The following is a 15,747-nucleotide window of genomic DNA, read 5'->3' as shown; positions in this document are numbered from 1 at the left end:
AAAGGGCTACGGGGAAATTGCCAAGCAGCTTGGTGAAAAAAGGTCCACTGCGAAAAATGAAAGAAGCTAAACATGACTGTCAATCTCCCTCGGACTGGGGCTCCATGCAAGATCTCACCTCGTGGGGTCTCAATGATCCTAAGGAAGGTGAGAAATCAGCCCAGAACTACACAGGAGGAGCTGGTCAATGACCTGAAAAGAGCTGGGACCACCGTTTCCAAGGTTACTGTTGGTAATACACTAAGACGTCATGGTTTGAAATCATGCATGGTATGGAAGTTTCCCCTGCTTAAACCAGCACATGTCCAGGCACATCTTAAGTTTGCCAATGATCATTTGGATGATCCAGAGGAGTCATGGGAGAAAGTCATGTGGTCAGATGAGACCAAAATAGAACTTTTGGGTCATAATTCCACTAAACGTGTTTGGAGGAAGAAGAATGATGAGTACCATCCCAAGAACACCATCCCTACTGTGAAGCATGGGGGTGGTAGCATCATGCTTTGGGGGTGTTTTTCTGCACATGGGACAGGGCGACTGCACTGTATTAAGGAGCGGATGACCGGGGCCATGTATTGCGAGACTTTGGGGAACAACCTCCTTCCCTCAGTTAGAGCATTGAAGATGGGTCGAGGCTGGGTCTTCCAACATGACAATGACCCGAAGCACACAGCCAGGATAACCAAGGAGTGGCTCTGTAAGAAGCATATCAAGGTTCTGGCGTGGCCTAGCCAGTCTCCAGACCTAAACCCAATAGATAATTTTTGGAGGGAGCTCAAACTCCGTGTTTCTCAGCGACAGGCCAGAAACCTGTCTGATCTAGAGAAGATCTGTGTGGAGGAGTGGGCCAAAATCCCTCCTGCAGTGTGTGCAAACCTGGTAAAAAACTACAGGAAACGTTTGACTTCTGTAATTGCAAACAAAGGCTACTGTACCAAATATTAACATTGACTTTCTCAGGTGTTCAAATACTTATTTGCAGCTGTATCATACAAATAAATAGTTTAAAAATCATACATTGTGATTTCTGGATTTTTTTTTTACATTATGTCTCTCACAGTGGACATGCACCTACGATGACAATTTCAGACCCCTCTATGATTTCTAAGTGGGAGAACTTGCAAAATAGCAGGGTGTTCAAATACTTATTTTCCTCACTGTATGTATATATATATATATATATATATATATATATATATATATATATATATATATATATATATATATATATATATATATATATATATATTCATTTTTTTTCAATGTTCTTTTTTATATATTGTATTTATATAGTGTAACATTATACACAACATGTATTACACATATCTTGGTTAAGAAGAAGTCAGCAATAGTTAGTGAGGGAACACACTAGGATGATGCCAAGCTGCACATGATCTCACAAGAGTTCACAAGATATTATTTCTTTAATAAAAATATCCTTAGAAATTAATCATTCTGACTCAGATTTCTGGCCACCAGTGTGTGCATGTTCTTGCAATAGCCAGTAGTCGGTAAGACAACCAGTGCCAAACAATCTGGTGTGTTTATCCACAACTCTCTGTGTCTACTAAGGGGAATGTGTGGCTGTTGCTTGGCAGTAGATATGAGGATTAGTTCTGTATATCTGTCTACTCAGTATCTGCTTTCTGCATAATGAAATTCATGCCAATTAAAAAAAAAAATATCATGAGTGCGATGGCCTGTAGTCTGATGATATTTGGACAGCAGGACTTAAAAATAAATTCTGATATCTTCCTCCAAGGGAGCAAATGATATGTTTTTCTTTATTTATTTTGTGAGCATTTAGAAGGTGTGTGTAAAATAGAAATGGCTTTGTGGGAAAGTTCACTGATGTGTTAGATTACATAAATGATTGAAAAAAACATTTAAAAACATTTAATTTGTTTGTTTGGGTTTTTTTTTAGATTAAGAAATAGAACAAATTGTTTTGAAAATGTTATTTTGTATTAAATTGTAGCTAATGCTTCATGATCTTTTAGAGAATCTTTGATGTGCTTTGATAATTAAATGTATTTAGCTGGTTGATCTGGTTGAGTACAAGACTGGCTCCAGTTAATGATATTCTTAGCGAATCAACTAAGTTGACTGCTGTAGCATGTGACATTTTTTATCAGTGATAGATTTAGTGGAAACCAGATTTTTTTTTTCTACTTTCAGGGTTAGTTGGTTCTCTCTCTCTCTCTCTTTCTCTCTCTCTCTCTCTCTCTCTCTCTCTCTCTCTCTCTCTCTCTCTCTCTCTCTCTCTCTCTCTCTCTCTCTCTCTCTCTCCCCCTTTCTCTCTCTCTCTCTCTCTCTCTCTCTCTCTCTCTCTCTTACTGGCTGAAAATGATCATTTTTCTCCAAATAACAGTATACCGTGAAAATAATATAATATACTATCAAACTGAAGAATTTAGACTCTTTGACTGCACAGCATTGAAATGTGGTGCCGTTGGTTAAGGAGATGCAAAGTGATAGAGCAGATCACATACTTTATGTCCTACATTACAGCCGCAGTTCTATTGCCAAAGCGTTCATATTTTAATGAATTTATTTTAATAAAATGTAATGAATGAATGGACCTTTTAACCTTTAAATGATAATAGACAATACAGATTCATTTGACTTTATTCAAGATATTTTTATTTTAAATATATATATATTTAAAATAAAAATATCTTGAATAAAGTCAAATGAATCTGTATTGTCTATTATTATTTTACCATCAATCAAATATGTGATTATTAAAAATAACAAGTATTTTATTGTTTATCATAAATGGATCAAAATCAGATTCTTTTACTGTCAGAAATATTTCCAGCTTGAATTAAATACAAATGGCTTTGTTAATAAAATGATTTTTTTTATTTTTTTATTTTTTGCAGTACTAGGGTTTTAGGGACATTTATATAATAATTTTATAAATCTAACTATGTGCCCTGGAATATAGTGATAAACCACTCTGATTTTTGTTTACACTATTAAGGGCCTATTAATATTATCATTCATTTTGTGTGATTCAGCATATATACAGTCACGGTTCTCGAATCGGTGTTCGGAGAACATTGAATAAATATAGTGTCATTTTAGGCCTTATCGTCATTTACATGCGGTAGCCTGGGACTGCCTTACGATTACCATATGAATTCTGAATAAGTCATTTTTGCTGTGGGTTTTTGCACAAGTTGTACACTTCATCGCCCATAGATCATCTGTAAAATGCTACCCAAAGCTGGAGGCAACAAATAGAGTAATATAATGTCGTTGTATGCTGTGGCATTACAGTTCTTGTCACTGGGTTTGCTGGATAAATACAAAGGCAAGATTAAAAAAAGTCTTGGTTGAAATACACCACATGAACAAAAGTTTGCGGACACTTGATCATAAAATTCACGTGATTTTTAAACATTTAATTCCAAATTCAGTCCCCATTTTCTGTTATAATACCCTCCACTCTTTTGGGAAGGTATTGAAGTAGGGTGAGGCTGCTCTAAAGCAGGTCACTCAAGGTCTTTCACTTTATATTTCATATCACTTAAGCCACATCTGAATGGAGCTTGTTTTGTGCACAGGGGCATTGTCATGCTGAAACAGGTTTTGGTCTCCTAGATCATGTGAAGGGACAATTTATTATTACCCACCCTTAGACACCCTATACAATTGTGTGCCTCCATCTTTGTTTTAACATACATCTGGAAAAGCAAAGTGTCAGGTGCAGAACATTCAGTAGATCTCTGTACAACTCTATATAAAAGGTCTGGTTATGTAGATAAAACACTGAAGTAAACAATTAAAAGAAAAATATTTCAGACATATACATTAAGTGGTCAACAATTTCTTTTAAAAAAATGTAATAAAAGATTATTTTTCATTCATTTTCATTCATAGGAAGAAAAGTCATCTCTAGATACCGATAAAAATATCAATATACACAGTAAATGTTACTAATGATGTTAGCTATCGTATCTGAATTAAAATCATATAAAATTTTATTTGATATTTACTAGTAAAGTAGTCATAATTTGGTCATAATTGCAAGTACACATTCATGAATCTACAACCGCAAAAAAAGTGTGAACAATAAAGTGAACAATAGCTACTGCAATAGACTGAAAGCTGCTTTGCACAAGACCTGCCATACATTTCAGTGTTTGAAAGTCTTTTTGAAACTCGTTTTTCAGAAATGTCTTGATGCGTTCTTTTGTTGCCAGCTCTGCTTGAAAATAATTGTGGGTTGCTACACTTGTATTGCACAGACCCATGTCAGGAGTACCATAGTGACAGCTGCCACGTGAGGAAAAAATAATTAACAGCCAAAACCACTTAAAAAGAAAATTGTCAAGTTTATTGATTCAGCTTTACTGCATATGAAGTGGAATGGAATGTTCAGTTCAAGGTTTTGCATCAATGTGTAGCGAGTGCAAATGTGTAAAATAAAGAAGCAGTTTTTTTGTACTTTTTGATGCCTGTATAATATTGTATATCATCTACCTAATTATCTTTCTCTGTACACTGGGGAAAAAAAAAAAAAAAAACTATTTATTTATTTTACACCAAAGTACTTTTTTCATTATTATATTGTATGGAAAACAATTATGCAATTAGTTTAGTGCTTTGTTTTTTTGTTAATGAAACGAACAAACAGAAAACACAATGCGTAGTAAGATATCTAACACTTTGTGTTAGGAGAGTTTCAACATTTAACATTGTGCACTACGTGTCCAAAAGTCTATGGACATCAGATCATCTATTTTTAATCCCATTTAACAATAGGCTTTTTTTGCTGTTACAAGAACCTCTACTCTTCAGGGGAAGATGATTTTGAAGTGTAGTTGTGGAGATTTGTGCTCATTCAGCCACAAAGGTTACTAAAGTCAGGTACTGATGTAGGTTGAGGAAGCCTGGGGTGCAGTCAGCATTCCAATTCATCTGGAAGATGTTCAGTGGGGTTGAGGTCAGAGCTCTGTGCAGGAGACTTGAGTTTTTTTCTACACCACCTTTACTAAATAGTTTAGAGCTTACTTTGTACACAGGGGCATTATCAAGCTGGAAGAGGTTTGGGTCTGCTAGTTCCACAAAGGAATATTATAATGCTACAGCATACAAAGACACTGTACCCAATTATGCGTTCCTAACTTTGTGGCGAAAGCCTGGGTAAGATTACCATATGGTCAGCTGTCTACAAAACCGAAGATGAATAAATGACTACTATATTACTTTACATCTGCTGTCAGAACGCCTTTGCGGTCCGTACACCACCAAGATCAAGCCTAACAAAAACAGTCATTAATGCTCAGCTGATTTTAAATGTCCTCTGATTTTAGAAAAAAAGATAAACAAATGCTGATTTTGATGCAAAGCATTTACAGTAGGTGAATAGGAAATCACTGAATATACGCTTTTTGTGAACTGCTCTTTCTGAGTTTTCAAATGAAGCGTTACAAGTGTTCTTATAATTTCATAGCCATGTTTCTGTCTGCAGCACATTTCTGATTCTCTATGCAGCTCTGCTAATTCCCGCCTTAGGCTTACGGCTGTCAGCAGGCAGGCGTGCGTCTCCCCGCTGATGGCTGAAGAAGTAGGTCGAGGAGAGCAGAATCAAACAGCAATTTACATCTCCGTCTCTCTCTTGTGTTTCTTTCTTGTTCTATATCACCTGCAGAACTCTTGTCAGCCTGCCACGAGCTCCGTTGTCGTTATGGCTGCATCATGACCAGGAATGGCACTTTCTGCTTCTGCGCAGACGGCTTCGAGGTGGGCGAGGACGGACGCAGCTGCAGAGGTACTGTAGTCCTCTTTCGTTTAATAAATGAAAAGTTACAAGGAATTCACAATTTTCTGACAAATCTGAAGGGAAAGTCGGCAGGCGTGTTACACTGTGGGGAAAGGGAAAAATCATTGCAAATCAATACAAAGTTATGCTGAGTGATCATCTTTATTCCATGATGAAACCTTTCTATCCTGATAGGCATTGTCTTTTCCAGTCCCCTTCCACAGCACATGAACACTCACTGAACAGTTTGATGAATGTGAAAATGATGTAAACCATGTGCAATGGCCTTCACCAGATTTCAGCTCAGCTGAACAGCCATGGGAGAGTTTAGACTGATGTGTTAGACAGCGTTCTCCACCACCGTCAACAAAACACTAAGGGAATATCTTTCGGGAAAATGGACCCATTCCTCCGGTACATTTCCGGAGACTTGTCAAATTTTTTTTAAGGCACTCCGAGACTGTTCTGATGGTGTGCAGTGGCCCAGGACCTCACTATCACAATTTATATGTTGTTTTCTTCGATCTGTCATCTGTATATGGTGGCAGGAGATTATTTGTTTCTGGAGGTGGGAGGACTTTTAACACTTTCTGCCTGGCTTTATATGACACGTGGCATTGACTCCTGAAAGACTTCTATTTGTTTGACCTAGTTTGGTCTAAATGATGTCTCCTGAGTCAGACTGTGATGATTATTGATTGTATGGTGCAGACACTTGGTGGTCATGTCCTTCGTGTTAGGTTCTAGAATAAAACACAAATAAATAAAGCAGTGGTTATTCTCTTGCTCTACAACAGCGCAATTTTTTCAATAGCACGCTTCATATAGTAGAGGAATAGGGGAATCATCTGTAAATTAGTGATGATAATGTACCATGCTCTTTTTCTGAACACTCTGGAGACTGGTACACAGAAGGACAGGTGCGCTGATGTGAGATGGCCCTTACAAAAGACAAAGCACATCCACATTAAGCGGGTTTTATGTATTTGGGTCATGTTTGAGCATACCTAATTTGTCATAAGTGACTCTTCCTCTGTGTGCAGATCATGATGAATGTGCAGTGTATGAGATATGCAGCCAAACCTGCACGAACACCTATGGGTCGTATCGCTGTAGCTGCACAGATGGCTACAAACTGCAGCCCAACAGACACTCTTGCAAAGCCGAACAGGGTAAGGATATTATGAATTAACTACTGGAATGCTGCATGTTTCTTAAAGTTATGTGAAGCACTGTGTTGCACTGAGTTTAAACAACATGGTGAAACACTATGTGTCAATTTTACTGGGGTATTTTAAATCACTTCTGAGATTCTGGAAACATAAATATCACTGATAGAAGCCCACTGATCTATCAATGGTTTGATGTTCTGAAAAAGAATATATATAATTAGCTTATGCAAAATTAAGTGAGGATTAAATCATGGCAGGGCATGCTGTTATAGAAAAAGCATCAGCGGTAGGATTGTGTGTGAGGCGGCTCAATGTAAAGAGGAATGTATCACAATGTGATTTATTATTCATGCAATAAATCATTTGTCATTGTTTATTAAATAAAATGTTGCATGTCATTTTGTGGAAAACCACAAAATAAGAATTCCAAGAATAAGAAAAAACCACAAAATTCTCGCTCTCTCTCTAAATGTATACATCTCCTAGAATAAAATCATCCAAATGAACAGCTTCTGGAATAAATGTTAATTTGAAACTGAAAATTGCGCTGATTATGAATTATAAATAAATTTTAGGTGACATTACTGTCAGAGCTGCTGCTATAAAAAAATGCAATCACCTTCTTATCAAATAGAAAAGAAATCAACAGCACTGTGGTACACGTTATTTCTGGTGCAGACAAGTACTCCCTCTGAAAATTGAACTAATCAGCAACAATGCTTATACTATTTGCTACATGAGACTTTTGGCTGTAAAAGACATTAAGTTCAGTCATCAGTTCAGCACCATTCATTATTTCTTTTCATTTTATATATAATATTATTCTTAATTTTAATTATTAAATTATGAATTTTTATGTTCAAACTTTGTAGTTAAACATATTTTTTATATACTTTTTAAATTAATTTTTATTTTAATTTATCCTTTTTATTTATATTGTATTTCTATTTACATTTTCTATTTCTATTGTATTCTATTCTATTGTACTTTACTAAAAAAAATATATATAAAAACATTGATAAATGAGGCTCAGTTTGTAAATTGTACTTTCATGACTTTTACTGTGCTGCAAGACATGTAATGGAGTCTTTAGCTGCAGATAAACCAGCTGTGGAGTGGAAAGGAGTTTTTGTAATAGAAAAACCTGAAGGAAATCTATTCTTGATCTGCATCAGGACTGCCCATAGATTACATGCCTAATGGCACCTGGGTGGGAGTGCAGCTGCTCATGAGTCTGAAATCCAATCACTTTTATCATTAAATCTGGTGCCCTGTAATGAGGCTTTCAGATATAAAAAACAGAGAACTACAATTCTAGACAGATTCATTCACAGGTCAAATTGGCTAAAAAACCTGGTAGTGTTTAATCAGGAGAGCAAACGTATTTCAGGCTGTTGATGGATTGCTAGATTGTAGCTGCTGGTAGAATTTCTGTCTGCTTGGCTGACTGGAGTTGAGTGGCCTATTTTGTCTCTCCCAGACTAACATCATTAGTGCTAGGTTTTTGTAAAGGTTAGGGAGAGTAAGTTAATTACTGTGATTATGATGCTGCCTGTTGTCATTTCCAGGTTTCAGATTCATTTTTCATCGGTCCCACAAAGAACACGTCACGGCTTTAGAGCTTTCGTGGCAAAGTCTGAAGTAAATTCTTTAATAAATGGCCAACGTTAATCACAGCACAAAGAATGGATTTCAAGTCACAGTGTTGTATACTTTACATTATGTAAAACCACAAAGGTCGCGTTTGGTATAGGAGATTGTGACCTGGAAAGATGAAGTGCCCTTGTGTATTATTGGTCTGAAACATATAGTCAAACACAAGTGTTGAACGCAAAGAAATTGAATTGGGATTAAGGTACAGTACACTCAGTGGGAAATAGCTGCAAGGCACAGCACACCTTGCAGTAGATGCAGCATAAGGCTGCTTTTAATCAACGTGACTGCTTTCCTAGGAGGAATAAACTTGAATATCATTAGCCATAAACTTAACTGAACTTACAGCGCACCTACATTAATATTCATTTAGCAGAAAGAGGTTGTCCTGTAAGGATAACTATGGAGTTTCCATTAGTTGTAAAATTTCATGCATATAAATCTTGGTGCATTCTCACTTCCTGACTATAGGATGGGGACTGGCAAAGGATGAAAAATGCATTTGTCAAGTTAATATTTAATGTTTATTTATATAAAAAAGAAGCCTCGTCAGTTAATGGTTTGCGAAAAAATACTGTTGCCATACTGAGTACTGTTGATTTATTTTTGCAGGCAATGGCTATGTAGTTTAATCAACACTGGTTCTATTCTCTTTTATTTTATTTTAGTTATACTCATTCTTCATATTTTCCAGGATATATTCTGGTCATGTTTTTTTTTTTTTTTTTTAGATTTATAATATACACTTTTTTATTTCAACAAAGTAAAATTGTCTTTTGTGTCCTGTGCAGCCATAATAAATTAGAGCCAAAGTGAAAATGTTGTGGCAGTCACTTATTGTCTTTCCAGCAAAAAACTCTAGAAAGTAATTACCAGCATCTGCTTCCTGATGTAGGAGGCAACATTCAGTTTGTGTTGCTGAAAAAGGACAAGTTGATTTATAGAGTATATAAGAGTAGTGGCCATGAATTAATCCTTCCTTATATGGTTTATTTAAAAAAAGATTTTTGGTGGGGTTTAAAAATACTTTTCTTTTACCATAAATATTAAATGTTTTGTGAGAACTTTGTAAAATAAAGTTACATTTGCATGTAGGTTCATTTGATATTTTTTCCCTTTGATTTGGGTCACATTTGGATAAATGTGTCGTTTTAATGCTCTTGGTGGTCTCATACTCACAATGGTCACAATGGTTGGAAATCGTTAATGTTCCCTAAATCCTTAATGTTCCCTAAAATTCCCTTTATGGATTTTGCTTACATCTGAAAAGAAGAGTCCAACATCAATGAAATCATCAGTGCGAATCAGTTGGCACCTAATGGCAAATAATGGCTTCATTATTCCCAGCAAAGTGTTGTGCCTACCCCCTATTCTCATTCACACCGCTCAAATCTGCATTATCTCATCACACTGAATGCTTCAAATGGCTCTGTAATGCCTGGCTTCATGCTGACTTGTCACCATTTTGCCCTTACTTTTATTTCAGATCCCGGCGAGAGTCCCGCTGCTCTGATGATTGTGAGCTTGGATAATATCGTGATCACAGCTCTTAATGGATCTGGTGTGCAGATCTTGAAATTCCTGGATGCAAACGGGACGCATTCTTTGGATTTTAACCACAATGAGGAATCAGTGTGCTGGGTCACATCCTCTCAGTCAGCTGGACAGCTCTGGTGTGCCAAGATGAGGAAACCGACGGGTTTTTCCAAAGAGCGGGAAATCAAATCAGTTCACAGTTTTCACAGTAAGACTTTATTTCAGTTTGGATTTGATTGCAATAAATGCTGCATTGTGTTCAATAGCAATGATTGGTGACAAATAGGAATAGATGTTGCAAGTTAAGAGACATTGAAATGTGTGTTCATTGATATATAACACACATGCATATGCATATAGGTCAGTTCATTGCTCAGAGCAACACATTTCAAATTTTCTACAGTGTATCTAATAGCAACCCATCAGTGTAACACTTAAATTTTATTCGGTGGATGCTTTAATTTGTGTAATTCTATTTTCAAATCATATTTAAAATATGTAGTATGACTTATGGACTTAACCCATTAGCGTCAAATGTCAGGATTATGGCCCAGAACTATATTTCCTGTCAGAATACAATAGCTGATGGAAAATGTAGTTCTGGGCCATGATCCACTTTACAAGTCACATGCTACACTTATCACTCACATTGATCACTCACTGTTCCATGATCCATCTAATTAGTGTCACTATTTAAATTCAAGTTCCTGTCTTGCTTTGGTCTTCCATGGATGCTGTTCAGTGTCTACAGTTCATGGTTCATGGTTTATGGTTCATGTTTCTTCTCAGGTTGTTTTGTTTCCTTGTTTACATTTACTAGCACTTGCATCTGTTTATCCTCATTAAATGACAGCAGTGTACTGCCTGTTTTAGTTAAAACACTGTAGCTAACATAAGGTAATAATATCGAGCCAGCTTTTAGCTTGTTTTTAACACAGACATCATGTGTGTACCCTTTACAAAAAGTCAGCAGATCAATGTCCAGTGCTTTAGCTCTAAGATTTGCTGATCTGTTTTTGTAATGCATTTGAAAGCTTTTATTCAAGTGTGACTAGCATCTTTATTTATTATGCGATGTTTGCTGCATAGCAATTGTGTGTAGTGAGCAAGAGAGTTAAACAAAAGCCTTGTGTTGCACTTTATTTTGTTTCCCTTATGTTTGTATGTTCATGACTCTTGTGAAAATATTTTCATCTTTACACATTGGTTAATCTACATAAAATTGATTCCACTTAAAGCAGCAACCTAGCAAAAAATGTTTTCAATATAGACACATTTATCTCGTTTTGCCCGTTATGAGATCAACAATAAACCAAATACAAGAACATTAAACCTTTATCTGGCTATTATAACTCATTTCAAGCTTGTAGTCTATCGCTATATTGGAAAATAATTAACTGACAAAACAACAAATCTATTTCAAGCTTGAAATCGTGATCTTGTATGATGATCTTGTATTTGGTTTATTGTACTCTTATAATATTAAATATTATTTCTTGCTAAGAAGTGATTTTTCATGTTCAGTTACAGCACCGGGGTGCATCACAACACAGCAAAGGACAAATTAAATGTCAAATGAAAGCTTTGCGAATGTCAATTTGGAGCATTTGGTTTTTTTTTTCTAGGTTGAACTTTCAGAATCTTTCACTTGTTTGTTGAGCAACTATGAATAAAAAATAAGAAAACAGCCACGACTAGAAGTCTGCTTGTCTACCCATTTGAAATATGTATTTCCTACTAAAAGCAATTGCTGTGTCTACATAAAAAAAGCAATCTGCTTTAGCTCTGTGTAGTGCCCAATGTGAATGAAATATTAATGACTTGGAATTTTGGACTATATGAGCTGTTTGACATTGTTTGCTTCATTGTTTTATCTCTGTCCTGGGTTGCCTCCTGAGTCCATCTTCCAGGCCAGTTTATTTTAACCTAGACAGAGATGTGGGCTGTGCATTGGAAGCTAGACTTTCTTTCTATTCCTGATTAAATTGGTTTTACTGGCACATGGTGAGAGTTTCTGCCAAGCTGCCAGTTAGTGTGATAACTGATGTAACCGTGCAGTTGTCTCGGTAATTGATTAATTCTGAAACTTGTAAAAACAGCATTACACTTGTCCCTTTCAAAATTGACCATTGCTAATTCTAATAATGCCTCTTACTGTGAGGCACATCCTAAATGTTCTCACTATTTTACTGCATCTCATTCCTCTCCTTCCTTTTTTTCCCCCATTTAGGTGTTGAGCAAATGGTAATTGACTGGCTCACGGGAAACTTTTACTTTGTGGACCGAGCGAACGGCAGGATATTTGTTTGCAGCTGGAACGGGGAGACATGCGTTACTATAATAGAACTGGACCTGTTGAATCCAAAAGGAATAGCTGTGGATCCTCTCATGGGGTAAGTAAAATGGAGTGTATCAAAAAAAAAAGGGCACACCATTCTTAGCTTAGCTATGGCTAATTATTTGCTGGTTAAATATTAAAATTCCCACACAAGTCCTTGTTTCGAGGCTTTAAACATTTATACAAATGTGCCTCGAATGCTGCAATCTCTGTGCCAAATATTTAGTTTTCTCTGTGAACATGGCTGCTTGTGGAATTTAATAAGAACACCTCCTGTCAGGAATTTCATTAGAATGCCACGATATATGTCATCATCTCGGTATAAACACAGGCTTTGCAGAAAGTCTTTTTGCAAATTTCGTTTTCTTTCTGTTTTGTTCTGACACCAAATGTATGCCGCTGAAGTGAGCCTTTAGAGTCGTCAGGGTGAATGCTAATCATGGAAATATTTGGGGAGACAGGAGTGAAGGCGCACAAAAGCTCCTTGGAGGAAGAAATAGCAGAGTGATTATTCCAGTTATCAGTGGCTAAAAAGGGAGCTCAGCTGTAATATGCCCAGCGAGATGAAATTCAGAGCAGAATTGGGGTACTACTATATTCATGAGGGGACAAGAACAGAAAGAGCTTCGAGACTTAGCGTATCTTTTCAATGGCGCGCCCATAAGTAATGCAGAGTTTAAGCAACCAGTGTTTGGGGGTATGGCGTAGACCCGCAGTGTGAGCTGAGAATAAATTTAAACCAGTGCAGTTTTATTATTTGTTTTCATTTCCCGCTGTAAAAAGACAGTTTGCTTTTTTCCCTGTGACCCCAAGAAGGAGAATGTTTCAGTAAAAAAAAAAAAAAAAAAAAAAATCAGACTGCTGTTTATGAAGAAGAACAAATAAACATGTCAGGTTTCAATTCTGTAATATGGCTTCGGCACTTCATTCAGTTGTTTGTTCTAACAGCTCTATTAGCACCAACATGTCATAACAACAGCACCGGTTATAGATTTGATGCTGCATTAATGAAGGGACACATTTGTTTCAGGTTATCAGCATGTCACCAGATAATGAACACTTTTCAGAGATTATAAAAGAAACCAAACACAGCACTGAAACATTTCCAGACTGTTCTGTTCCCTTACCTGTATCCCTCATCTGTGCTAAAGGAGTGAGTTAGTGCAGAAGCTGTGATATAAATATATACGGTACGAAGTTAAAGGAGCATTTTTGCAGTTGAATGTAAATGACAACATAAATAGTACATCAGGCCGTCTGAATTGACTATAATAAAAAATCTATAAATATCACCAAATTCGAACAGCATTTCAGCCAGCACATAGCATCTGTATAATAATTCCTATTTGCTTTTGGAAAGTTTAGACAGAAACACCTTTTAGCACCTTTTAGAAATTAACCAATATTAATTACCGTGATGAAGGTTTTTTTTTTTTTTCCCATGTTCTCAGACGAAGATCTGCAATCTGCTTTCAGAACCGTTTTTCTAGTTCTATAGTGTGAAGTGCTTTGTGCTTACTGGCAGTAAATATACATATATAGCCACTTATTTTTATCATGTAATCCATTTTTTCAGATAAACAATAATAACTTTTTGCACTGTCATGTACTAGACTGGTTATTGTACTTTGTTTTAAATTGTGCTTTGTATGTGTTCTTTATTAAAGAATGAGAATTTTTCTTCCAAGTCAATTCGGGTGACTTCTATTGTCATCTCAACGATATATAGTTTACAGTACACAGTGAAATGAAACAACAAACCTCCAGGAATAAGGTGCTCTGTAAGACAACATAGGATTACACTAGAAGTTTTGCTGTGTTAAGGATTTTTCGGCAACTAGCTCAAAAGTGTTATATTAATAATGAACAGTTGCATGCAGTGACAATTTCCTTTGTCAAATGACCTTTTGACATATTTGTGCATTCTGGGAATTATAATGACAGAACGATACTGAATAAGGACTCAGGAACTATGGAATGTTGGCAAATTGCTATTTAATAATATATACATATATACCTTGACATTTTTATTTAGAACCGGACTAAGAGTAATGCAAGAAATCTGATAGTTCACGAGAAGCCATTTCCAAACAGAGTTTGTACTAATAAATTACATAAAAATGTTTGGAAAACTTTATTGTATTATTTTTACTATAAGTAGTAAATAAACATTTATGACAAGTAATTCATATGTGTATATGTATATGTTACTATATAACGTGGCAAAAAAACAAAGTTAAAACTTGTTGGCAAAACAAAATATATCTACATATCTAGAACTTAAATGACCAGCCAGCCTTTTTTTTCTCTCTTTTCTTTGCTCTATTTTGCCAAATTCCCTTCACTAAACGTCTGATATTGAGTTTCTCCATGTCATTCAAGTTCCTATGCTGAAGTGTGATTGTTGTCCACCCTTCAGATGTTTCACCATGTCTTGATGTTGTGCTTACTATGGACATATTGCCTGGGTGTCCCAGGCCTTCAACCATGTTCTTTTAAATGCATGTTAAGTGGGAGTTACTAATCACCTCTGTTTTGGGCGAACAGTGTTTGTACTGTTTACACATGATTTTTTTTTTTACCTTTGATATAGCATTGGACTGTGTTTTGTCTCGCATCAAATTAGTACAGAATTTTCTTAGCGGCCTCTGGATTTTGGCTGTGAGGTTAATATTTTTGCCTGAACAAGTTCCGGAAGGTTGTTTTATTACAGTAAAGTGAAGAGGAGAGGTACAGAAGAAAATAAAACACCTTTATATTTTTAAGTGGTGTATTTTGGATATTAAAGTGAAATCTAATGAAATTGGAATCAGCATTTTGCCGTTTTTTTTCTTTTTTGCTTAGAATTCCCCTGGCAGTTTCTGTCAGCCCAATTTTCAGGATATCTCACTGGTTCTTTAACAGACAGGGGAATGGTTTGTGCAACTGTTTGGTTCATTGGGTTCTGCCAGCTCTAGGCCTTTTTAAGTGCATGTCCCCAGTGTTAATACAGACCATTAAACTGAGGAGGATCTTTTCTTCTTTCTTTGCCTTTCTAACTCTACTGCTACAAAGTTCATTTTTATAATATAAAAGCAAATTGAACAGCTTTATAGTCAATAAATAAATTACATGTCTCAAATATATTGCAGTCTCCCTGGTGTTCAAGTTTTGCTAGTAATTGAAAGATTTTATATTCTATACCTGATATTGGCTTATAACTGTTATTTAGCTGTTATTTAGATCATTTTTAATCTTTAAACATATTACAAATATAATTTGCCAGTTGAGGAGAT

General features: G+C 36.0%; 1 protein-coding gene across 8 annotated transcripts in view; it reads left to right on the top strand.

Moving 5' to 3' along the window:
• lrp1bb (low density lipoprotein receptor-related protein 1Bb) overlaps positions 1–15,747 on the top strand; it is a 288,809-nt gene that overhangs the window by 126,708 nt on the left and 146,354 nt on the right. For all 8 annotated transcript variants that reach the window (XR_014532697.1, XM_083536546.1, XM_083536541.1 and 5 more), the window contains 4 exons: positions 5,663–5,782; positions 6,817–6,945; positions 10,085–10,342; positions 12,365–12,527. Coding sequence is in view for 7 of the 8 variants with exons in the window: in XM_083536546.1 (XP_083392672.1) it covers positions 5,663–5,782; positions 6,817–6,945; positions 10,085–10,342; positions 12,365–12,527 (670 nt within the window). In the remaining variant the exon portion in view is untranslated. The remainder of the gene's footprint in view (positions 1–5,662; positions 5,783–6,816; positions 6,946–10,084; positions 10,343–12,364; positions 12,528–15,747) is intronic.

The sequence above is a fragment of the Silurus aristotelis genome, assembly GCF_946808225.1.
Source record: "Silurus aristotelis genome assembly, chromosome: 3".
Lineage (NCBI taxonomy): Eukaryota > Metazoa > Chordata > Actinopteri > Siluriformes > Siluridae > Silurus > Silurus aristotelis.
The sequence above is the reverse complement of the archived record's forward strand: the minus strand, read 5'-3'. Positions and strand labels throughout refer to the sequence as shown.